General features: G+C 42.7%; 2 protein-coding genes across 4 annotated transcripts; both read right to left on the reverse strand.

Moving 5' to 3' along the window:
* Positions 1-2,582: 2,582 nt before the first annotated feature.
* Positions 2,583-5,043, reverse strand: rpl35 (ribosomal protein L35). The gene is made up of 4 exons (XM_069701482.1): positions 5,020-5,043; positions 4,449-4,585; positions 3,375-3,456; positions 2,583-2,799 (listed from the first exon to the last, which is right to left on the reverse strand). Exons 1-4 carry the CDS (start codon positions 5,020-5,022, stop codon positions 2,650-2,652), a joined length of 372 nt encoding a protein of 123 aa, XP_069557583.1. The 5' UTR covers positions 5,023-5,043; the 3' UTR covers positions 2,583-2,649.
* A 768-nt stretch (positions 5,044-5,811) lies between these two features.
* Positions 5,812-25,500, reverse strand: golga1 (golgin A1). 3 transcript variants are annotated; one of them, XM_069701483.1, is made up of 24 exons: positions 25,334-25,500; positions 23,473-23,791; positions 20,310-20,400; positions 18,759-18,833; positions 17,287-17,384; positions 17,173-17,205; positions 15,680-15,808; positions 15,320-15,489; positions 14,252-14,363; positions 14,077-14,160; positions 13,874-13,999; positions 13,450-13,545; positions 13,130-13,225; positions 12,861-12,956; positions 12,261-12,401; positions 11,517-11,591; positions 11,174-11,263; positions 10,823-10,925; positions 10,253-10,413; positions 9,698-9,856; positions 9,529-9,588; positions 8,720-8,947; positions 8,506-8,592; positions 5,812-7,952 (listed from the first exon to the last, which is right to left on the reverse strand). In XM_069701483.1, exons 2-24 carry the CDS (start codon positions 23,599-23,601, stop codon positions 7,872-7,874), a joined length of 2,520 nt encoding a protein of 839 aa, XP_069557584.1. In that variant the 5' UTR covers positions 23,602-23,791; positions 25,334-25,500; the 3' UTR covers positions 5,812-7,871. The 3 variants fall into 3 exon arrangements, with proteins under 3 accessions (XP_069557584.1, XP_069557585.1, XP_069557586.1); XM_069701484.1 differs by lacking the exon at positions 18,759-18,833; XM_069701485.1 differs by lacking the exon at positions 15,680-15,808.
* Between the last annotated feature and the right edge of the window lie 686 nt (positions 25,501-26,186).

Here is a 26,186-nt window from a genome sequence, read left to right on the forward strand (position 1 = left end):
GAGAGAGAAGAGGAAGAAGGAGGAAGAGGAGGAGAAAGGAGGAGGAGGAGGAGAAGGAGAAGAGGAGAAAGAAGGAGAAAGAGAAGGAAAAGAAGGAGGAGGAGAGAGAGAAGAGGAGGAGAAAGGAGGAGGAGGAGGAGAAGGAGAAGAGGAGAAATAAGGAGGAAGAGGAGGAGAAGGAAAAGAAGAAGGAGGAGAGAGAGGAGGAGAAAGGAGGAAGAGGAGAAAGAAGGAGAAAGAGGAGGAGGAGAAGGAAAAGAAGAAGGAGGAGAGAGAAGAGGAGGAGAAAGGAGGAAGAGGAGGAGGAGAAGGAGAAGAGGAGAAAGAGGAGGAGGAGGAGAGCAAAGAGGAGGAGAAAGGAGGAAGAGGAGGAGGAGGAGAAAGGAGAAGAAGGAGATGGAGAAGAGGAAGAAAGAGGAAGAGAAGGAGGAAGAGGAGAAGCAGAAGGGGAAGAAGAAGAAATAGAAGGAGGAGAAGGAGGAAGAGGAGGAGAAGGAGGAAGGAAAGGAAAAGAAGAAGGAGACAGAGAAGAGGAAGAAGGAGGAAGAGGAGGAGAAAGGAGAAGAAGGAGAAGGAGGAGGAGACAGAGAAGAGGAAGAAGGAGGAAGAGGAGGAGAAGAAGGAAAAGGAGAAGGAGGTGTTCGTCTGTCAGGTCGTAACAGCGCTCAGTGATGTAATATATTTGTTTACAGGATTGTTTGTTTATTTGTTGTGATGTCTGATATTCACCGTAGAAAGAAACCGTCAGCAGCTTCAGACTGATTGTAGTGAAACTCGTTTCCTTCATGTCGTCCGTAGTTGAAGAACCTGTTGAATCCCTCGTAGCTGTTTACAAAACATCAGATTAACGAAGATCTTTATTCTTCATTATTCTACAAACCAACATATTTACAAATAAACAAACATTAATATGGAATTAAAGCATATTTATTAAAGAAGAATTCAAAACAAAGAAAGATGGCAAATTTCTTCCCAAAAACTAAAGATTGTTATTTTACAAACAACTATTTCATAAATAAAACGTACAATGTGGGAAACATTCACGTAATCAGCTGTAGAAGATTTATTATGATAAAATATGACCTGACAAAAGAGAGAGAGCTTCCTGTGTTTAGTGTGTGTTGGTGGCGCCCCCTAGTGGTAGATATAGATAGATGGATGGATGATGGATGGATGATGGATGGATGATGGATGGATGGATGATGGATGGATGATGGACTTTATTGATCCCACAAAGGGGACATTTTTCTGCAACAGCAGTTTAAAAAATGACCGAGTCAAAATATTAAAATGGGAAAAAAATGTAACAGTACATACAAATCCCCTCGGGGATTAATAAAGTGTATAAAATAAAAAAAATAAAAATAGAGTAAAACCAGTCAGCAGTTTAGTGCAAAAAAATATTGCCAGTAATGTAGGACGGATTTAATGATAAATATCTTAATTAAGATCCACAAAAATCAAAGATAACGAATACTTGCAGGAATTAAAAGCTGATTTATGTTTTTTTTTTTTAATTAAATTTGAAACTGTAATCATGAACGCAGCCGGTTAAAAGAAGTTTGAGGGTTCGTTTAATATAAAAACAGAAGTTATATTTATATATATAGTTATATAGAAGGAGCTGCCTGAGGAAATAAAGGTCTGCAGTCGCTGACATCTTTTAAATCTCTTCTTACTTTTAATTGATTTTAGTGATCAACTCTTTATTTCTATTAATTCGTTCTTTATGGTTGTTTTATACGATCGTTGTTTGTTGAAGGTTTGTTAGAATTCACTTGTTGTAACTTGAGTTTAGAAAAAGATTATTATTATGATGATGATGATGATGATGATGGTGGTAAGGACTGAATCCCGTCTTAATCTACCTGACGACGAGACCCGCAGCGACGTTGGTGCATTCGCTTCCCGTCGGGTCGTCCGGCTGCGAGAAGCGCCGGCTGGAGGCACGACGTCGTCGTCGGCAACCACGGACCTGGACCGGCCCAAGAAAGCGTCCTCGTCTCCCGTCGCCTTCAGGTTTATCGCCCCGCTGCCGTCCCCCACGATGCATTTGCAGTCGTCGACTTTGAAGCGGCCCGGCTCGGGCCGAGGGACGGACGGGACAGCGCGAGGAAGACGACCCGGAGGCTCACGGCGGTGGACGGTGTGCGAGCGACGTCAGGTTGGTCGTGTTGTCGTGGAGCTGGAAGCTCTCAGCGACATTCCTGAAACTCGGACCGACAACTTCCTGTTTTAAATTCAAACATAAAAATAGAAGTTCTCGTCTTCGTTCCTGAAAAACTCGTTCTCGACTCGAGACGACGTCGTCTCGGCCTCCAGCTCCTCAGAGACGTCTTTCACCAGGATTTGTTCCTCAACCGCCGTGTGAAGCGTCTCCTTCGTTCAGCTACGTAATATTTGTACAAATTGATGCGTTTGTTACTTCCAAGTCTAAAAATAAAAAACCTGCAGAAAGACAAAAGAAACTCGTCCGCTACTTGGTTTCCCATCATGCACCTGGAGAAAACTAAACGACCCGCGACTCGTCTCGTTTCTATGGAGCTAAAATGAAAAAGGAGCACGACAGAGTTTCTACGGAGGAAATTCAACAGAACCGACCGTCTTTTAAACAGTTTTTTTTTTATTTTGTCACAAGAAAAAGCGTTTTTAAGCTTTGACGGCAAATTTGCGGAGCGAGTAGAGGAGGTCTTTCCTCTGCTGCTTCTTGGTGCGCAGGCTCTCTTCATGCTTGTTGAGCCGGCGGCGCAGAGCTCGGGTCTTCTTGGGTCTCAGATCCAGCGGCTTGTACTTCTTGCCCTGGAGGAGGAGGAAGAGGAGGAGGAGAAGGAGGAGGAGGAAGAAGATTTAGAAAAAGTTGCGATCTTTTACACCGACTGCAAATCTTCCAACGTACAAACTGTGAATGAATTACGGATGTTTTTAAAACCTTTTAAAAAGAAATACAACGTTCATCTCTTCCATTTACAAACTTTTTTTTTTTTTTTTTTTTGACGTAAACGGTCTCAATCAACAAAAAGTGCAGCAACGGAGAAAAAAAAGTGATGTAACATCTGGCCTTATTTTCTATAGTTGTGGAAGTGGAAACCCTTCAAATTAAATATTTACACTATTTGGTTTAACTAGAAAATAATTCGTAGGGAAATATTGTCTTAATTAGAAGCGTTGCAGCAAATATAAATATAGTTATCAATTATTTAGGAAACATTCGGGTTCATCTCAAGTCTCAGTCTTTTGGTAAGCAGTTGTTGAAAACGCATCAGCAAAACATCAGCTCAACAATTATCATCTTAGACGAGAGAGAACCGGAGTGTGTGTGTGTGTGTGTGTGTGTGTGTGTGTGTGTAAAATGATGGGATGTCAGCTGTTCTCACCTTGTAGAACTTCCTCAGGTTCTCTTTCTGCGTCTGGTTGATGACCGTCAGGACTCTGGCGATGGATTTACGGACGACACGGCTGGAAAGGACGAAAAGTAAAAGTCAGACAACTTTGGATTTTAGAGGTAAATTATATTGAATCATTTGAGAGAGAAAAGATCAACGGGTCCGAAGACACAACGATAACCGTCGACGTCTTTTCAGTGTCGTTAGGAACTTATTTTTGATTAAAACTGCAGAAGATTCGTAATCAGACGAAAACTGTTTTAGAGCATTTTCACTGAAATGAAAAAACACAAGAATTTTTTTCTGATTATTAAAGAAGACGCAAAAAAAAGAAAGAAGAGAAACTGATAAAAAAACAAAAAAAACAGTGAAGTTTTACCAGTTAATTTAAAAGCACCCATCAATTAAATGTTGAACTTTTTTTTTTTAAATTAAATCAATATTTAGGAAACATTCGGGTTCATCTCAAGTCTCAGTCTTTTGGTAAGCAGTTGTTGAAAATGCATCAGCAAAACATCAGCTCAACAATTATCATCTTAGACGAGAGAGAACCGGAAAAAAAAGACTTAAAAGTTTAAGACGCTGTCATTTGTAATAACTTTTACGGTATCTGTCCCTCATTCATGCTTTTAAGGCTGGACGTTATATCAAGATGGGGGGGGGGGGGGGACATCCATCCATTATCTAAACCTGCTTCATCCTGAACAACATGTGGGGAGCTGCAGCCTGTCAAAGCGGGGCCCGCCCTGGACAGGTCGCCTGTCAATCACAGTGGACAGACGGGACAGAAACGAAAAGGTCCATTCAGGACCTTTAAAGGTCCATTCAGGACCTTTAAAGGCCGAATTTGTAGAACCTGAACAAAAGCACGTGGGAACCCCGCAGAGGCCCGGGACGGAGCAGAAATACGAGGAAACCTCCGAAATGAACACCTGAACGTGGCGAGAACAAACACTGACGCGGTGCAGTCGACCCGGGGCTCCTCCGGGGGCCCCCCGGGGCTCCTCCGGGGTCCCCCGGTGCTCCGGTCCCCCGGTGTGTGTGTTTACGGGATGCGGGACTTACATCTTGGAGAGCTTCGACGCGGCTCCACCGGTGACTTTGGCCACCCGGAGCTGGGACAGCTCATTTTTCAGGTCGTCCAGCTGCTTGAGCAGCTCCTCCTTCTTCTTGCCCCGCAGGTCTCTCGCCTTAATTTTGGCCTGAAACAAGAAAACGATCGTTCAGAAACAAACGTCCGATCAGCGTCTTCTTCCTCGACGAGATCAACTCGACGACCGGCAGGGCGGCACATCACGGGGTTAAACCCGTCAGTTACTTAGGAAAAGACTACAACAGCGGGTGTGAACAGATTAGCTGCGCGCGTTTTCTGTAAAAAAAAAACAAATAAAATAAAAAGCAGCTTCGAGCTCGTCCGCCATTTCTCCATTAGCTTCACTGTTAGCCTCGCAGCTTAGCTCGCGCCGCCGCTCCGTAATTTCACATTTTATTCCATCCGGGCTTCAATCTACCGACAAACACACGAACGAACAAGCGCCCGGGAGTCTTATGTCGACATATAGTTAAAATTAAACGGGTTTTGCTGCCTATTAGACGCCGAAATGTCAGGTTTGATAGCAGAGCGCCTGCTGCTCACCATGTTCCTTCTCGCTGCCCCGTTGGAAAGGCCGGACGCTGCCGCGTGCTCAGAAAATGTAGCTTCCGGAGAATGTTCTTCTTCTTCGTGGGGTTATATGGTTGTTTGACCAAACGTGCGTACACAGCGCCGCCACACGGGCGGGCGGGATGGTTGGGGGAAGCAGCAATGAGGAACAAACGTGCAATAACATTTAAAAAAAATAAATCAGGAGACTTTTATGAAACAAAACAAAACAAAAAAAATAATAAAATATGGATATAACCTAAACGGGCGTAGATTTCAAAATGATAAAAATGTAGGTCGATTTCAGCGTTTTCACCTAAACTTATTAAAATGATATCAGAATAAATAATAGCTCACGTTTTAAGAAAAAAAAATGAAATTCTAATAGAAGTAAAAATACAGCATTTATCTACGGTGCTAAATACTGTTCACTGAAAATGGGACAAGTACACAATGGGGCATTTTAATAAATATTAAAATTTGCACCTTTATTGTCAATAATATGGCCTGGATAGTCAAACAGTATAAATTCAACTATATAATTCTGCTAATTTTAATGGTTGTTTCGGATTACTCATCTAAAGTGTGATTTCAGTCGCACCCGTTTCCTGCAAATATTTTATAATAAAAGCCTCGTCAAGAAATGAAGGGTATACAGGAAGTCGATAATTTTAACAGGGCAAACGGAAGCGGATCAAAACGAGGCTTCGAGTTGAATCTTCGTGGAAAAAAATAAAGTGATATTTAAATTCCCCCAAAAAAGATGCAGCGTTTGTAGCCAGAAGGTTTTTTTGTTTTTGTTTTTTTAATATCACTTTGGGTTTATTTTTTAATAAATGTGTGAAAGGAAAAACGGTTGTAGTGGCAGCACTTGTTAAATCATAGAAAGCAAACAGACAGGAAAAAAAAAACCTGTAGTGATTGTACAGTTGTGTTTTCAGGGTTCAACAAAGCAGAATCGATCAGGTTAAAAAAAAAAAGAAAGAAAGTGCATTCACTGTTATTTTTATTCTCACGGAGACGTTATATGTCTGCGTCAGAGTCTGCGGTACGACATCTCGTCTGCTACCTGTTGTTTAGCGTCACAACATCGTGACGATCCTGCATCCCAAATATACGAAGAAGGAATCAAACATACAAACGCAAACGTCAGGAAAAAAAACAAAAAACATATGAGGATGTGACACCAGTTTGAGGGAGACGGAGGAGAGCGATAAGGCAGAAACATGAACGGGTTCTGGTCCATGATGATGATGATGATGATAAATACTGCAAACTGGTCACGTCAAACCATTTACACCCACTGATTTGTTTATAAAGTTCTCAATGCATACAGTTATGTACATACTTCTATATATAAATAGACATGTGGAATGTACTTTCATTTACATTAGCAAAGGCAGGTAAAGGTAGAGCACGTCCTCATTTAACAGCGCATTCAGTTGTTTTATCACATTGTTATTAATATTATTATTACTGTCCCACTTGCACAAATACAGTCCGTAGAATTCACACTGGTGTTAAAGGACCTACGAGCAGGTCCGTTAAGCTGCAATACCGCCGAGTGCCACTAGAGGTCGGCTCCAAAAAAGCCTCCATAGACCACCGCTGGCTCCTCCCACCCAGCTCGTCCAAATATGGTCACTTCCTGCTCCAAATCGCTCCCAAACTAGCAAAGATGGTGACGGACAGAATCTGAACGGGAGGCTTCATAACGTTCACAAACCAACGATGACATCACTGATGGTTGATGTTTGGTTTGGACATAGTTTGTCCAATACAGTGTTTAATTTAATTTAATTTTGACTGTGAAATCTGCTGCTCAGTTCACATTTCGAGTCAAAATTCTCTGCAGTTAAATGTCGGTTATTTTTATTAATATTTAAGCTGGAGGGAAATTTTGTTTTCTGTTTTCTTGAATTTTTATAAAATTCTGTAAAAGAAAAAGAAGAAAAACAGTTGGAAGAATTTGTGAATTCTGAATGTAGAAGTTGCTGAAACTGAAAGAAAAAAAAAGAAAACAAACTTGAAAATACCGACAGCGATTTTTGGCCTTAAATCTCGACTTCTTTTAAAAGCTGATTTCATCAAAAGAGCAAATAGAAAGTGACCACGTTGCTGTTGATGACAACAGAGATGTCAGTGATGTCATCACTGCAGTGAATTCTGGGACATTAACGGCCCGCCTAGATTCTCCTCGAATGTTTTTGAAGTCCGAATGAAAACTGATATGTTTTTAACATGCAGACAACCCGTGACCTTTGACACCAGTGTGAAACTACTCACGTCCATTTTGACAGGTTTTATTGAACGAGATTCTCGCCGACACAAGCCCGTTACCACGACAACGTTGTCATTGAAAGAAGCCCTCTGTGATTTTAAAACTAAAGAGTGAACCGAGGTGACGGGTCCCTCCGGCGGTCGGAGAGGCCGTACTTCCTGTCCACAGCGAGGACCAGTCACGTCGCGCCGACGGTAGAAATGAGGAAGTCTCTTAAAATAACAGTCAAAGTCGGGTCTGTTAATCGTCTCATTTCTTCACGGTTTCGCTGTTTTCAACCGAATTAGAAAACATCGGATTTCCGAAAAAAACCCGGAGACTGCTGACGGGAAAACGAGTGTCATTTAGAAATCAACTGCTGATTATAAAGAGGATGCCTTTCATCCCCTCAGAGATTGTGTGCAGCGCCCTCTTTGTTCCCCCCCACCCCGGAGCAGAAAACAACAGTTCCTCTCCCACAGCTGAGTGACGGGAGCCACGCAAAGGAAGGACGTCTTCCTTTAGCCTTTTTTTTTCTTCTCCTTTTTCTCCACCTTCATCTCGGCTCCGCCTCCGTCGCCGCTCATCAGCTCCAATGAGTCGAGGCGCCCGAGATGGACGGCCGGATGGCGCCCTTCGGAGACGGCTTGGATCCAAACCAGGACATCTAAGAGCGCAGAGGACACAATAGGGTCAGCAGCCGAGACTGAAATTTTAAAAAACTGCTTTTAAAAAGGTCTTTAAACACGCGTGCAGTCTTTTTTTTTTTTATTTACAAAGGAGAATATTTATTCATGCAGACGGATTTTTACGGTCTGAACTTAAAATATTATCAAACTAAACTCCCTCGCTTCGATATTTCAGATGATTTCCTGTTTGTTTTTAATGGTAAATATGTTGATTTCTTGTTCACCAACAATAAAAAAAAACAACAGTCTACAGTAACAATGAGTTTAACATTAAGAATAGTAAACACTTTATATATACTAGTATGTAGTTTGGAAGTGGGATCTTCAAAATAAAATACTTCAGTCTGTAAAAATCAATGAATTGATCTTATTTGGATTTAATCACTGGATTTATTGCGACCCGACACAAGAGAGTAAACTTCTGAGACAAGTTTTATTAGAAACTATCATTAATTAATTGTTATAGTCAACAAAAGAGACTCTGGTTCCTAAAAGGTTTCCAGAGGGGAGGAGTGTCGACGAAACACCGACCTTGTACTCCAGAGTTTGCTTCAGCATGTCTTCTTCCTCTCCAGTGAAGTTGAGCAGCACAGAAACGGCTCGGATCAGCTGGTAGGCCTGACGGAGGGAGACACACAACGCGCAACAACACGGCGTGAGTTTTTGTAACACACACACACACACACACACACACACACACACACACACACACACACACACTAGAAATTAATAAATGGAAACTGACCTCGGCCTCTCTGGAGGACATGAACTTGAGGACGACGTGCCTGAGATACTCGAAGTTGATCTCCCGCGAGTCGTTGAGGTCGGAGGTGTTGGTGACAGTGGTGTTGGAGGTGGGAGGACTCGGGGCGGAGGAGGCCAGCGGAGGCGTCGGACAGACGCGCTCCAGCTTCTCGGCTCGGCTCTCCTGCAGCTTCTCCTTCCCGTCGGCTTCCGGCTCGGGCTTCAGTTTCTATAAGAAAAAAACATGTACATTTTATTTTTTTTATTCACATTCAAGGAGACGAAAACAACATCAACATCTGTATAATGCGGTTTGTTTTATTGTGATCACATGATGCAGATATTTATTCCAGATATCTTCTGTTCACCTGCAGAGTTTCAGTATTCAGGTGGTTTGCTGCAGTATTTTGTTGTATTTTTTTCCTTCGGCTGCAGTTTCTTTGAGCTCTCAGGAGAAATGCTGGAGAATAAACGTTCACAGCAGCTTTAACACGACATGAAGCCTCAGCACTTTTTTTTTCTGCGTAGAATTGAGGTCACGGTGACTTTAACCTTTGACCTTCCCCCAACATACAAAATCCAGTCAGTTCATCCTTGGTATCAAGTGAATGGTTTCGTCAAATTTTAAGAAATTCCCTCGAGGTGTTCTCCAGATATGGAGTTCACGAGGAGGTGACGGAGGGACGGACGACCCGGAGAACACATCGGAGGAATAAAAACGGGTCTTGAGGACAAAACCAGTAAAAAAAACAACAACAAAAAAAACACGTTACCACACAAACAACCACGAAGACACAGACTGAGTCTCACCAGCTCTTTCTGCAGAGTCCTCTTCAGTTCTGCGAGTCTCTGCTGCAGCTGCTTGATGGTCTGAAATAAAAACATCATGAGTGTGTTTAATGTGTGTTGATGGGCGAAGCTGCAGATTCTCACACCGAATAAAAAATAAAGAAATAAAGAAAGAAAAGGGTTGTCTGACCCGGTTCTTGTCGCCGAGCTGCTGCTCCAGATCTCTGTTGACCTTCTGGATGTGATCCAGGTCGTCCACGGTGACGCTGCCGTTCTGGTCCTCGTCGCACACAGCGGGGCTTTGGAGCTGCTCCGTCAGGGTCTCCACCTCCACCTCCAGGTACGAGATCTGGACGACACACACAAGTACACAATTAAATAAATGATGACATGAAAACTGCTCCAAAAAAATGTGAATTTATCTTAAAAAAAAACAACAACAAAAAACAGCTTAAAATTGTATAAATGTCACTCGTAAGTCTGTTTCCTTGTTGTTGGTGTTTAGTATTTTAACAATATAGTCTTTGATTTGTGGTTTAAAAAATGTGGTTCTGGGTAACTGCAAGACATCGAGCTGAAAACAAAAAGCAGCAACGTGAATGTTTATTTCAATTTTCATGTTTACTTCATTTAATTTGCTGCTTCAGTTGAATAAGAAAATATTCAGCAGACTTCAGACTCCGTAAATGTGTCTTGTGTGTGTGTGTGTGTGTGTGTGTGTGTGTGTGTGTGTGTGTGTTCTGACCCGCGCCTGGCAGTTGTCCAGCTGTTGGGTCTGGCCGTGCAGCTCCGCCCTGAGGCCCGTCAGCTGGGCGTCTTTGTCTGTCTCCGTCTGCTCCAGCTGGAGCTGCAGCCGCTCCGCCTCCTCCTGCAGCTGCAGCAGAGACGCCTGCCGCCGCTGCACATCTGCAACACCGACAAAACAAATGTTAAGAGAAAAAATTAACCACGCTACACTTATTCATTTTCAATTGTACAAGTAGAATTAAATGTGTTTTTTGCAGATTTATGTGAAATCGAAAAAAAAGCCATGCTGGAGCCGACCTTTCAAAATAAAAAGAGGAGTTGGCATTTAAATCTCCGAGTGGTGCCACTTTTAGCAAAGAAATGTAAATGTATTCTTTTATTTTGAAGCAGCGGCCTTCTGACATGTTATATTAGTGGATTTTATTTTGTTACCTAGTGATATAAAAAAATATATTAGGGGCTCAAACTCGTGATTAAAAATAAACAAAACGTCAGGTGGCAATATTTCCTATACAAGAGTTTATAGTGCGTGTGTGTGTGTGTGTGTGTGTGTGTGTGTGTTGTGTACCGTTCTGCAGTGTCTTGACGTCCTCCTCTCTCAGAGCCAGCTGCTCAGTGACAGCAATGACTTCCTGCTGTGAGCTCTGTAAAGATGAGGTCATCTCTCCGACCTGACATCGTCAAACACAAACATGTCATCACACAATACACACTTTACACTTACACACACACACACACACACTAAAGGACAAGCAGCTTTGATTTTCTTTCCCACTGTCTTATAATGTGACGCCCTGGTGTCTGTGTGTGTGTGTGTGTGTGTGTGTGTGTGTGTGTGTGTGTGTGTGTGTGTGTGTGTGTGTGTGTGTGTGTGTGTGTGTGTGTGTGTGTGTGTGTGTGTGCGGTGGGAGACACACACCTGCGTCTGCAGCTCCTCCCTCTGCCGTCGGCTTTCCTCCAGAGCTTTGGCGATTTCCGTGCTCACCGTCTGCCGGCTGCTCAGCTCCACCTGCGAGGGGGAAGGGAAGCGAGTGGGTGGAGGGGTGGAGGGGAGGGGGGATGGAGGGGGGGGCAACAAACACACTCTGGTTTCCATCATCACTCAGTTTTACACCTGTTGTGTAAATCTATCACATTTGAGGTCACGTTTTCATCGTTTTTTTATTTGACAGATTTCGAATGAAAAAAAAAAATTCTTCAAGCTTTCAAAGTCTGGACATTTAAAAGAAGAGAATCTTAAATGTTGTGGTTTTATTTTTTACCCGGCATTCCTCCAGTTCTTCTGTCTGCTGCTTCACAGTAGAGTTCACCTCGACCACCTGCTGGTCCAGTTCAGCCTGGAGACAAAACAGGGAGACAGAAAAACATCAGTCAACACAAAAAAGTAACACCGCCTCTTTCTTGTAATAAAAACTTTTCCATAAACACTCCATGACTGATTAATCTCTTATGATATCACTTATAAATATTAAATCTACTTAAACAAAAACAAAAGATTAAAAAGTTACAAACTTTTCATGGAGTTTAAAGGTGGGAGAGTGTAATTCAGGTTATTCTTCCAGAGCTACAATTTACACATCCCATAAACACCTCACATGCAGACTATTGGTTGACGCCATAGTTTACAGACGTCCCATAAACACCTCACATGCAGACTATTGGTAGACGGCAAACGAAGTTTAGGACCCAGACCTGCCTTTTAAGTCCAAGATTTATGGAAATAAACACAAATAAAAAGAAAACAAACACACAAATTAAGCCAGTATCAGCACCAACACTACAAGGCCAAAATTAAAAAGCAATGAGCTCAATGAATCAGAGACACTCAGGAGACTTTCAAAAGACAATAAGTGCCTCTTGTCGCCATCACAGGACCAGATTGACATCTGACAACGTCTACCTCAATAAAACACTAAATCAGAGTAAATAACATGACAATCATCAGGACCGCAGGACACAACATGATGAAGTAAAACAAGAAAATAAATAATAATTGGCGAACGTGCCGTCGTGTCCAGCAGCGTCTGTTTGTCCGTCTGGAGGGAGGCGATTCTCTCCTGCAGCCGGCCGACCGTCTCCTCGCTCTGCTGCTCCAACAGACGCAGCTGCTGGTCCAGGAAGGCTTTCTCTGCACTCCACTCTCCCTGCTGAACACACACACACACACACACACACACACACACACACACACACACACACACACACACACACACACACACACACACACACACACACACACACACACACACACACACACAATGACAACTTTTAAAAGAACAATTTCTTCAAAGAGAAATATTCAGGTCAGAGATAAGAACATTATAGGTGTGTGTGTTGCTGCGTTGCAATCCCTGATCCAACCACCAGGTGGCACCACAGTAAATAATTTTTCCCTCTACACATATATTGGTTGAAAATTTGAATTTTATTTGTTTGGTCCGCTCGTTTTTACTTTAATTCTAATTCAAATTTGCATCCGCACACCTTGAATTTTAAAGATCCTTCGTTGTGGTTTCCTTAACAAACCTGTCGACCACTTTGGGAAAAACATCAGGCTTGTTTCCGTCTTAGACGAAGCCTGATTTTGCACATCGGTGTTTCCTCACCAGCTTCTCCACCTGCTGCTGCTTCTCTGCGACCTGCTGCTCGGCCCTCTTCAGCCTCTCGTCGCTCTCCACCAGCTGCTGCTCCAGGTTCGCTATCTGAAACCGGAAACACACACAACCGCACGAGGTGTGTGAGTCTGAGCCGTGTGTGTGTGTGTGTGTGTGTGTGTGTGTGTGTGTGTGTGTGTGTGTGTGTGTGTGTGTGTGTGTGTGTGTGTGTGTGTGTGTGTGTGTGTGTGTGTGTGTGTGTGTGTTGTCTGACAGCTCACCTGAGCGTCTGTCCTCTCCCTGTACGCCCTGGAGGACTCGTCTTTGTGCCGGAGGAGAGTCTGCAGCTCGGTGATGCTGTAGTTCATCCTGGACACCTGGAGGTCGACACAACATCGTGCATTCAGAAACAGGTTTTTCTTTTAATAACTCAAGTCTGTTTAAAAGAGTTTATTTGTGTGTTGAAACCGAATCATCATCTTTTAAAAGCTATAAATGACATTATTCTTATGGAGATTCGGTGCCTCACCGTTGTGATAACAGACTGTCTCATATAAATCAGGGTTTACAGCCTGAATAAAGGTCCTATTTTTTTTTTTACCTGAGCCTCCAGAGAGCTGACGGTGTCGGCGTGGTTCGTCCGAACGGTCAGCAGCTCCGCTCTCGTCTCCTCCAGACTTTTCTCCAGGCTGGATTTCTGAAAATACATCAACGGCACCGATCAACAAAGTGTTTGTGCTTCTACAAATCAACATGAGTCCATATCATATCGTTCACGTTAATACTGGCATCACTTTCCAGACTCATATTGAAATTAAGGCTTACAAAAATAAATAAAAGTGTAAAAAAAAAACTAATTAATTAATGACGACTCCAAACTTCAGAAAATCTGTTCTTTGTCACATCGTCAAGAATCTCGTCTCTATCATGAAATTCACGTGAAGATAATCTCATCATTTGATTATCAATAGTTTTGATGGCTGAAAGTGAAATCCCCTCCATCGGTGTGTGTGGCCTCTCCTCACCTCCTGGAGAAGCTCCTGCAGGTGCTCGTCCTGGCTCAGGTTCCCCTCCAGCCGTCTGTCCAAAGACGCGACTTTCTTCTGGAGGTCCGCCAACAAGCGCTCCTTGTCCTCCTCCGTCACGGCGGCCTGACGACGGACGGAGGAAAAGTTAAAAGACGTGCTGCACGGCGACGGTTTTTAGAGGCGGCTCTTTTTCTTCTGACCTTTTGCTGCTGCAGCTTCAGGGCGTCGTGCTCCGTCTGTAAATCACAGAGCGACTTCTCCAACGTGGACACCGAGTTCTGCGACTGAAAAAAACCAACAGAGAAATAATGGATGAAGGAGCGTTGCGGCGGAGTCGAAGTGTGGTTGTGCGGCGGCTCGCGTTCGCCGACCGACCTTCTGGAAGTCCTCGGAGACCTGCTGGATGACCGCCTGCAGCTCCCGACATCGTCCCCCCAGCTCATTGATCTTCTTGTCGGCCTCCTCTCGGAGCAGCAGAAGCTCCTCTCTGCTCCAAGCACATAAAATAAAATCAAGACAACGAATGCAAGCGAATTTTTTTTTTTAAGAGCGACCGACTGTGTGCTGGAACTGTCTTCTTACAACCCCCGTATCCCCCAAAAAGTTGGGATGTTGCGTAAAGTGTAAATAAACACAGAATGCAAATCCCGTAAAGCCATATTTAATTGAAAATAAACCAAAGAAGAAAAATCAAAAGACTACGTGGGAAAATAGTACAACAATTTAAGAATAATGTTCCTCAACTTAAATTTTCATCATCTACGGTTCATAATATGAAAGATTCAGAGAATCTGGAGAAATCTCAAGGGACAAAGCTGATAAAACCAATATTGGATAGTCGTGATCTTCGGGCTGCGCTGCATTAAAAACGGACACAAATCTGTAGTGGAAATCACTGCATGGGCTCAGGAACACTTATGAAAACCATCGTTTGTGAACACAGTTCTTCACTGCTTCCAAAAATGAAGGTTAAAACTCTCCAAAGAAGAAACCAGAAAGAAACATGATCCAGAAACGCCGCCGCCTCTTATGAGCCCGAAATCGTTTAAGACAGACTGAGGTGAAGTGGAAAACTATCTTGTGGTGTGACGAATCAAAAATCTTTGATACATTTTTTGGGGAAATTATGGACGCTGCATCCTCCAGGCTAAAAGATGAGAGGGACCATCCAGCTGGTTGTCAGCGCTCAGCTGATAAGCCAGCCAATACAGCGAAGCATTAGTGCACGGCTTTGCAAATCATTTCTTTCTGTTTTTATTGACATTTTACACAAGTTTTTTTTTTAGGGTAAACGGGGGTTGTAGATTTGTCGACTTTAAAAAGTAACCTGGCCTGATTTCCCAATTGCCTGAAAATTGTCTGACGGCTCAGTTCACACAGAAGTCTCACCACCAATAATAATAATAAAAATAAAAAAAAATCACCTGTGGCGTTCCTTCTTACCGCTCTATTTCGAACTCGGAGTTGAATCGGCAGCTCTCCTCGTGCCGCTGCTCCAGAGCCCGGAGTTTCCCCCGAGCCTCGGACAGCCCTCGTTTGGCCGACTGGACGTCGACCTCCTTCTGCTGCAGCTCCTGCTCCCGCTGACTCAGCAGCTCCTCCTTCCTCAGCAGCTTGACGAACGTAATTAAATCACAATCAAAGAACGAGCCGCGCGCACACACACAAAAAAAGTGCTGCTATCAAATCACAACAAACTATTCACAGACTCCTCAGAGAGCGCCAACTTCTTCTTTAGAAATGGCCTCCCTCCCTCCCCCCTTCCACACCCACCCACCCATCTGGGACTCCACACGTACGCACCATGTGTTTAACCTTAGCGAGCTCCTGCTGCTGAAAGCCCTCCAGTTCATCCAGGTCATCCCTTTTCTGGAAGAGCGCTAAGCTTTGCTCCATCGTCTCGTCTAGCCGAGCTGACAGGGCAGCTTTCTCCTAAACAGAACGACAACAGCTACGTTACACCAGCGTTCGCCGTCCCGAGTCCGTCCAGGCAGGTTTTCACAAAAAGCCCGTTTTAAAAGGCTCCCCTGTGGAGTTTTCGGACTTCTCATGGCGCTATGGGACACGTTGATGGTTTCATACTGTACCACAGGTAGCAGTAACACAGCAGCAAAGACTACTGGCAAGTAAATATCGATGTAAACAACACTCGATTTAAAATAGTTTGAAACAAATTCATTTTGTTTACTCCACAGGGCACCTTAAAGGAAGCTTCTCCATTTCCTTGTTCATTTAGGAAAGAGGAAAACTCTGTTAAGATATATAACATGACAGCTCTCCAGAAGTAAAGTTAAAATATGTCAGAAATGAGTGACTGGCATGAGGGGGTGGAGCCATGGTAGCGTGGCCCCGCCTCCTGCTCGGCCCTCACTATCGAGCTAATGGCTCAACCCCCCCTTGAACTCACCTGTTGGTTTGTAAACTGCCGTTTTGAAACCTATATTTTGGTATTTCGCCTGTCCCTAACCTGTTTCTTTTTTGGAGCAGGAAGTGACCATATTTGGACGAGCTGGGGGAGGAGCTACCGGTAGATCTGACTTAATCTGAAATAGGAAACCTGATGATACTACGTCCCGCCCACCGATAGCTGTAACCTGACTGCACCACAGGCCTGTCAATCAAACAGACACGCCCCCAAAAACAGGTCTTCTTGAATCTTCTTTTCTAATGAATGAGGGATTATTTTCAGATGGACCTCCAGAAAACTAATAAGAAGGAGTGACTTTAGCTAACAACACCGAGATAACTGATGCACACATTTTATTCACTTTGGATTTGATGAGAGAAGTTGAATGGGAGTCTATGGAGCCGGAGGCTTTTTGGAGCCGACCTCTAGTGGCACTCGCTGGTATTGCAGCTGAAGACACTTCTGCATCGGAACCATTTTACAGACCCAGAAGCTACAAATACTTTTATATACAGTCAACAGTTATAACACACATATGTGTTACCCATACTTCACTTGTAGCAGAGACAAGGAGATCACTTCTTCAACCGTTCACAAGCAGCAGAAAAGTTTAACAGTTGTTATCCACAACGAGTAAGTGGAACCAGACTGAGACCTTTTTTCTTAAGGAGGTCTGAAGTTATTTTAGTCCCCAGAAACTTCAGATAAACATCATTGACCACGGAAAGCAGGTAAATTCAAGAGGAGTCAACTGAAATAGATCAAACGTGTCAGAAATAAAAGGCTCCAACAAATGTTTGGCAAAGAGTCCAAGTTTTAAACCCTTCAATCATAGAAACGTCGTGTAATTCAATTTACGACAGGCTCAAAGACAGATGTAGAGTCGTACCTTTTCTACGTCGACCATCTTCTCCGTCCATTCCTGCGGGTAAAACATAGAAGGAAGTGAGTACACGAGCCACCAAATCACCACCGTATGATAACTGAGACCGAGACGTTTTACCTGATCTTTCTTTTCCAGCGCCAAAGCCATCCCCTCCGCCATTTTGGCTCTGTTGGCCTGATGAGACTCGTTCTGGTCCTGAAGTTTCTTTATGGATGCTGAGCAGAGAAAGTGAGAGGAGAAGAAGAAGAAGAAGAAGAAGAAGAAGAAGAAGAAGAAGAAGAAGAAGAAGAAGAAGAAAAGATGGAAACCATGCAGAGGTTTGTTCGCAGCCAAAGAGAACAGAAACATTAAAAACAGCAACAAGATAGTGGCACCGTTAGTAGCTGTGAAAAGTTGCAGTCGAATTACAGCGTGTTCGTCACGCAAGCAAAACAAAAAAAAAACAGGCAGGAAACAAGCGACGTGGAAACTAAAACGCTAACGGTGAAGCCAACATCTGTGTAAGTCTTAAAAAGATGCAGAACTTAACACAACTCACAGAACTACAATCCCATCTAACAAAAACAAAATTCTTATATCATTAATACTTTAGCGTTAATACTTGAGAATAAACCGCCGCAGCAATTTACGATAAACTAAATCTATAAAGTCAGCCCTGGCGGGGGATTTAAAAAAAAATAAATAAATAAAAATCACAGGTTTTACCTAGAATATAACAAGGATATTTAAAAGGTGACACATCAGATCCACAGCTGTGGAAGAGCCCCCCCCCTACGCACAGTTCATTGACCACACCGCAGCGCAGAGCCCGACCCTCTCAAACCAGCTGGAATAATACTAAATAATCTGAGCCTGAACTGATCGGGGTCCTGACGGTTCCGGTTGTAAATTACAGACTCGAGCGTTCCGACATTTACAAAAAAAAAAAAAAAAAAAAAAAAACGTAAAACTACATCGTAATCGGGTTTATAACGGGTTAATTGCGCCGCGCAGAGCAAACGCAAAGCAGCCGCCTCCAGTGGACAATAGATTGTGACATTCCTCGTCAGCCTGGAGTTCAGGTCATCAAAAAAAACATGAGGACTCGCTCTCAGGACCATAAACACACTATGAACAAAAAAACCAAACAACTGATGTCAGACAGACGTGACAAAAACATTCCACGATGTCAACAGAGATTCATCATAAGAGGCGGATGTACCGGTTTTTACACCGGCAGCAAACTCAACAAACCAGAATACAAAAACAAGACATATTGGTATTTAAATAACGGGTGCGGCTGCAAAAGAGCTTCATTTATAATCCGTCTGTTTCTGAAAATCTACGTCACACCTTTGGGAGTGAAAGCAGAAAAGATGTGGAACAAAACTTTGAAGTGTAACAGATCTGAAGGTTGAATTATTAGATTAAAAAGTTTTTTAAAAAAAGCATCCGGTGATCCCAAAGAAAAATAACTCATGCTGTTAGTGTCTGGAGACGACCGCCTTCCTGAGAGGATGTGATGATGTCACTACGGCTGACGGACAGGTGAGGAGAAGAAAAAAGACAAGAAAAAGGAAGCTAATCGGGAGGAGAGTAGAGGTACGTACAATCCTGATGCCTTTCTAATGCAATTTCAAGCTTGTCCTTGGTCTTCTGCATAATTCGTAGCTGCTCAGCGTAGTCTAGTGTTGGGAGGTTGGGGGTCATGGGATGGTGGGGGGAAGAAGGGGGGGGGACAACACACACACACACACAAACAGACACAACCACGAGAGGCAGATGACAGTCAAGAGAGGAAGTGGAAACAAAAGGAGAGGGAGAAAACAAAAGGGAAAAACATGATTGAGAAATAATGGAAGGTAAAAAAAACGAGCTAATGATTTTCTTAACTGGAGAAAACCATCGCTGGTTTAAAGGCGGCAGGAGAACGTGCGACCTTTAACCTCTCCCTCTCTCTCTCTAAAGCCACCCGAAAAGGAAGAGGCGCTTTTTTTTTTTTTTTCTACACACACACACACACACACACACACACACACACACACACACACACACACACACACTGAGCAGAAGGGAAACTAAAGAGAGAAATAAGTCATTTGAAACAACGACTAAACAAAACCCCACAAACATTTAAAACAGCGACGAGTATCATATTCATTCAGAGACATTCATATAATCACAGGACGGGATAGTAGAGCTCGTGTTACAGAGGAAATCTAGCTGTCCAAAACAGGAAGTGGACGCTGTTCTTTCAAAGTAAAAGCAGCTCCAGTTTGTTTTTTTATTGGTAAATTTAGATGTGCCGAGGAAATAAAAAAATAATTTGCATTTTTAACAGTCGCAATTAACTTGACTTTGATTTAAACTCCAGGGTTTAGACAAGAAGAGGCTCCAAGCTTCTTCTTTTTTTTACTTTTAAGAGCTGCTTTGACAAAATAAAAGTGTCGCAGAGCTACTCATGTTTAGTAACATTTATTATTACGTTCAGCTATTGTCGAGGATTTCGTCCTTTTTTTCCTTTGGCAGTTTTTATTTATTAAATATCGAGTCTTCTTCGTGCATCACGTCTGTCTGGATGATTCTTTTTATTTGTTTCCATGTTCGAGTCGTGTGCACCTTCATTCAATGTCTAAAAAAGCTTTTTTTTTTTAAATTTCTATTTTTTACCTTAGAGCCATTCCAGACCAAAGATTTCTGACGAGAGGATCTGAAACTCGCTGCGAGTTTACACTCGGATAAAACCAGACGAGACGACTTTCCTCTAACTGACGTTTTAAAGCTGCCAGCTTTTCAGGCTTTCTCGTAAATTTGTAGCATCTTGAATGAGGACAGTGATCGTGAGTTACTTGACAAAAAAACGTTTTGCCAACGTTTAGGGGAGTTGGTGTCTCTTCTAATAAGCAGAAAAAAAATGAAATGAAATGTTTCATCTGGTCGTGAATCTTTGGTCTGAACTGGACTATAAAAGGGCTGTTTACCAAAGTTATTAACATACAGTCCAAAATATTAATCAAACAACACCATTACACATTTTTTGGTTAATGCTTCAGAGTTTGAAATACTTCAGATGTTCCTGTTCACCAGGTTTAAACTGAACTCTCCTGATTATCTCCTTTAAAAAAAAACAACCCAGCTGCAGCCCGACGGGTTCGTCCCACCTGACAGTTTGGCCTCCAGCTTCCTGATCTGATCGTTTCTTCTGAGGAGCTGAGCGGGCAGGTCGTCTCTGGAGCTGCTACCGTCGGACGCCTGCAGAGAGACACACACACACACACACACACACACACACACACACACACACACACACACACACACACACACACACACACAGTCAGTGTCAGTTAAGCGTTTTTTTTTTAAACAATTAACAGAAAATGAATCCATAACTTTTTGAACTTGACAAACTTTTTTGTCTTTTTTTTTTTTTTTTTTTAAAGTGCATAGAGACAAATATTCTCTCGCTTCTGCTTCCTAAATATAAATCGTATGTGACATTTTAAACTCAAAATGTTTCGCTGTGGAAAAAAATTCTACGTGATTTTTTTTTTCTAATTTTTTCTAAAACATTTTTTTCGAACGAAATGACGATAAATGCACCAAAATCTGCTTTTTCTTTTCTTTTAAATCAAGTGAAGAGTCAAAGCATTCATCTCCTCCTGTAATCTGCTGACTCGTTAGAAATGTCGGGCACTCTGGTTATCACAGTTTAACCTTCATGTTTTAAGATTCGTCATCACACCACATTCCTGCTGGGACACAAATCACATCGTGTTTCTGGTTTTTGGCCGGTCGCCTGCAGGAAAATTATAAATACATGAAGATGACAAGCAGCATGACAAACTGCGACACCGCTTTGTTTCCATCGTACCAAAAAACAAAACAACAACAAAAAAAAACACACACAATGTCACATATCAGCCTCCTGGCGGTATGAAGCTGCTCGGGCCGCTTCACTAAATTATTCAGGCGAGTGCAACTGACACTGCAGCCTCGGGAGTCTGAACTCCCCTGAGAGAGATGACGACCGCCCGGTCGGCTCGACTTGCTTCGACACAGATTTTTTTATTTTAAACGAGCCGTGACGGCGACGTTTTGTCCCGACGACGAGAACAATGAAAACATTTCTGCAAGCGCGGCAGAAAAACGTCAAAACAGATCAGGGAAAATTTAGAGAGTAGCGCTGTGACATACTTCCCCCTTTAGTACACTAACACATAGCGCTCTTACAATGTTAGGACTCCTGCTTGTGTCGTGCAGGAATCACCCCCAAAGAACACAGCAACAAGAAAGTGGCGGTGAGTTTGTTCTTGACGGTGGAAAGAGAAACCAAGAAGAGAGCTTCATGTTACACTGACTGGACTTAAGACGGAGGAACACACGATCCTGCCGGAAGACAAAAGGAGACCATCCCTGATGTCAGTCACACCCCGGCTCTGATATCTAGAGCTGCCGACTCATCGGAGCGATGACCTCCGAATCCCACGACTTTTTCTGAGACAAACGACTCGTGACCGGTGATACGACGAGAAAATCCCTCCCCCGATCTCTGTTAGCTGTGTCTGGATTCATAAACTGTTTATAAAAGTGTTCTTAGCTTCCAGGTCGGAAAAATGGTTCTGATCCAGAAGTGTCTTCAGCTGCAATCCCAGCGAGTGCCACTAGAGGTCGGCTCCAAAAAGCCTCCGGCTCCATAGACTCCCATTCAACTTCTCTCATCAAATCCAAAGTGAATAAAATGTGTCCATCAGTTATCTCGGTGTTGTTAGCTAAAGTCACTCCTTCTTATTAGTTTTCTGGAGGTCCATCTGAAAATAATCCCTCATTCATTAGAAAAGAAGATTCAAGAAGACCTGTTTTTGGGGGCGTGTCTGTTTGATTGACATAATCCCCAGATTATCATCACAATCGTTTCCATTGATCTTTGTACAAAAAACAGCTGGATGTAACAAACAGAAATGTCACATTTCCAACAATATTTCCACATAGATTTTTTTTTCCTCTGCTGTGTTTAAAAGCGTGTGTAATGTTTATTTTTGATCAGGAATTTCCTTTATATATTTCAAAAATAGGCTTTTGTATATTTGTGATTTAAATCCTTTTTATTTGTCATATGTTTTTGTTTACAAAGCCTAAAAAGGTAAACAAAAATTTGAATTTGCCAATAAAAAGGCTCCTCTTCTTCATGAGGTGTATTATTAAAGCATGATTATACTATTAAAGAGGGCGTAAAAATGACGATAAAATAGTTCAAGTAAAGCAAGTAAAACTGCTTTATTGCTTTTTAAATGTGTTGTTGGTGGGGGGGGGGGTGATCACATCGACTGTGTGTGCGCTGTGAGTGATGGAGAGAGAGGAAGGCGGTAAAAGGCTCTTATCCAAGCGGCCGCGGGGATTTGACTAATGCGGCTGGACATCGGCCATCAGCGGCCAGAGAATCTCTCGAGTGGCCTAAATATCGCAGCGCTGACCGAGGTCGGAGGTTTGACATCCTGAAAGGCTGAACTTGTTGGAAAGATTAGTTTTTAAAATGTGAAAACATTCACTCAGTTTGTTTATAAAGGCCGTTGCAGCTTCTCAGTTAGTAGAACTTCCTGTTGGGAATCTGCTTGTTTTTTTTCCTGTTTCAAGTCCAACGTGGAGACGTTTGTTAACGAAACTTTAACGACAACAATAAATAGACCAAAGACAACATATCAAATGTTGAATTGAGGAATTTGTATTGTTTTATGTAAAATATGTGCGTATTTTGAATTTGATGGCAGCAACACGTCTCCATAAAAAAGTTGGGAGAAGGTGACAGTTTACCGCTGTTATTGTGTTATCTCTTGTTTTTACAACACTCTGTAAAAAAAACCACAAAAAAAAACAAGGAAACGGGTGTGGGATTTTAACACCACAGAAGAGCGCCGACGAGTCCGTCAACTTTATTACGCTGGATTTTATCAATGAATTTCATTCAGAAAGTTTTTGTCTTTCATGCACAAAAGGACAAAAAATATCCAAAGTTTGCGGTTAAAAACTGAACTTTGTTTCAATCTGCATCACAAAGATATTCTGCTGAAAACAAAAGCTGTTTATCGTCTTCCTGAGTGACAAACAAGTGACTTTAATCTGTTAATTACTCAACTACTTTCACATAAACGCACCTACGGATATAAATTTGAATTGATGAGGATTTTTTTTTTTAACCGCTTTATCTGTTCCCGTTCACGTAAAAGAGATCACGGCAACAAATCAACCAAACGGTGGTTATTATGCATCAAAAGCAACAAAAAATTAAAAAAAAAAAGAAGAATAATACGCAATCACGAGAGTACTTACGAAGTCATCCCCGGAGTCGGCTCCCACCGAGGTGATGGATTCCTTGCTGATGGTGCGCGGTATACGAACTCCGGTCCGCGGCGCCGTGGCCGCCTCCTCCGCGATCTTCTTCTTCAACTTGGCGAACATCCTGGTTTCCTCTCGGCGTCTCTCTCTCTTCGGGTGCGGCGGGCGGTTTTGTGCGGAGCGAGCGGCTTCTATCGTGACGCATGGAGTTTCTTACGGCTCCGTCTCCTTCTTCTGAGGGCTGAAACCGAGTCGCGTCCTCGCGCTGTCACACTCGGAGGAGGTTCGTGCTGCCGTTTCCATTCTGCTACATCTACGAAAAGGAGACGGTTAATGATCGGTCCCGAGTTCAGCCCATTTTAAACCTGTTTCACGAGTGTAAAATAATATCTGCAGGCTTTTCCCACCAGTAAAAACAGTTAAGTGCAGCACCCACGTGTGTTTTTAAAGCACCTAAGACCTCACAGCTTCACTTTAAGCTGCATTTAAGTAACGCTTAGTGATTATTGCATTTTTAAATAACTTTTCTATCATGATAATAGTCCAAAAATGACTTGCAAATGCATAGTTTAGAGTCAAATAACTGCACCCCCCCCCCCACCGCAGCACCTCAGCCAATCAGAAAACAGGGAAAACTGTGTCATCTTACAATTTTTTTTTGTTGTTGTAAGAAATCAACTTCCTTCCAGCATCCCTGGAGGCTGTAGCTCAGTCGGTAGAGCGGGTTGCACACAGGTTGGTGGTTCGATCGCCAGCTCCTCCTGTCCACATGCCTAAGTGTCCTTGAGCGAGACACCGAACCCCAAAAAAAATAAGTCGCTTTGGATAAAAGCGTCAGCTAAATGAAATGTAACGTAATCCCTCGTAGCCCAGCCGACATCTGAGATCAAACTTTTGCCGTGAAAATCTCAGGACCTAAATCGATCACTTTTGCCATATTAGTCTTAAGCTCCTACATATTATAATTTGACTAACATCTTCTTCATCACTTGGACCGTTTCTGCACGACACCCAACCGCATCAGCACTGTTTGCACGAGGTGCAACTGCACAGGTGTATATTTGTGATTTTTAGCTGTATACATGCCTATTTATGTTTTTACGTGTCTATTTATGTCTGTTTTAGTTTTTTGCATGCTGAGAAAGAGAGAAGCTGCAACCGGAGTCAAATCCCTCCTCTGTGTAAACATACCCGGCCAATAAAGATGATTTTGGAGATTTTTCTTATAAAATATTGAGTTTAATTTAGGGAACTCTTGAACCTTATTCTCTTTTTCCTCATTCCCTCTTTAATTTGAGTACAAAGACAGACGCTGCTCCAGTTTAAATGAAGTCCCCTGACCTCCTTTCTTTATCGTGACATATTTCCCCAGTCTGTCTGACCTACAGGAGGTCTGGTGCTCACACTTTCTCACACCGACACCTTTCCAGCAGATATCCTGTCGATTTTGGTCACGTGACAGCTTTCTGTTCTTGTAAATTGCTTCCGGACACGTGCCACTCCTGAAACTCTCCCGTCAGTCACTTTGAGACGTGAAGAGCGCGTCATCAAAACAAATCAATCATCGGATCAGAAAGACTTTCTGACTGTGTTTCTGCGGTTTGTCTCCGGTGTCTCCTGTCCAACTCAACCGTCCGGCTGTTTACCGGATGAGTGAGGTCACAAAGTAAAAACAAAAACAAACAAACAAACAGTGTTTTCTGAGTGTTTAATAATAATAATAATAATAAAAAGGGAAAACGCTGTTTGCGCTGTCAAGTCTTGTTTTGACAGAAAGGCTAGCCGAGCTAGCTCCTCTTAGCCACAACAATGAGAGTTAACGTTACCGTGTGACGTTAGCTGTCGTTAAACTCACCGTATAAACGTCCGAGTGAAGACGGGTCCGTTCGCTTTTCTTTTCTTCTTTCTCCTCTGAAGAAAAAGCTCCGAGCTGCTGAGCCCGTCGGGTCCGACTCGGTAAGTCCTGCTCGTCTTCACCAGCTAGCTTGCTGCTGGTTTTCTGAGCTGAGCTACACGTAATCACCCCCCGACACGAGCCGGATGACGACGTCACGGGATCAGGCCTCTTCGCTGATTGGACAAGAACACAGAGGGAGCGAGAAGGGGGCGTGGAAAAGGTGTCTGGGTAAAACATGAAGCCGCACGCGCCGCCTGCAGGCATTGATGTGGACGGAGGGCCACGTGACGAAATTAAATGTTTGCTCTGTGAAATTAAAACCCCATTATGATATATTATATTTTAATACAAAAAAATAATATTCTAAATCTGAAATACATTTTTAGAATAATTAAAGTATTACTCTTTAATCTGTGTAATAGTCATTTTATTATGTATATTTAGCAGGAATTCCCTAATTATCCATAGATAAGTGTAGACCATTGTAATTTAACAGGGAAGTTTAACAGCACGTTGCCATAAAACTCCTATTATGTATTTTTTTTTTAGCAGCCCAAAATTTACAGTTCATAGTCATTGCAATTTTTTTTTTTTTTTTAACAGCAGTTAAGAATATGGAGATTAAGTAAAGCTCGTCAAATGCCAAAGCAGGTGCAGACCAATCTTGGCCCACGTGCCCTATATTGAGGCTCTTTGTTCTATGGCCTTTAGGGAGGATCAATTTAATGCTGTTTAAGACTTTTTAAGACCTTGTGAGTGCAACAGAAGATACTGTAGTGTTTGTCCACTTAGAAGCACGAGAAATATGTAA

The sequence above is a fragment of the Brachyistius frenatus genome, unplaced genomic scaffold, assembly GCF_029030835.1.
Source record: "Brachyistius frenatus isolate BFR_SWC_R1_liver_20210118 unplaced genomic scaffold, ASM2903083v1 Contig_37, whole genome shotgun sequence".
Lineage (NCBI taxonomy): Eukaryota > Metazoa > Chordata > Actinopteri > Embiotocidae > Brachyistius > Brachyistius frenatus.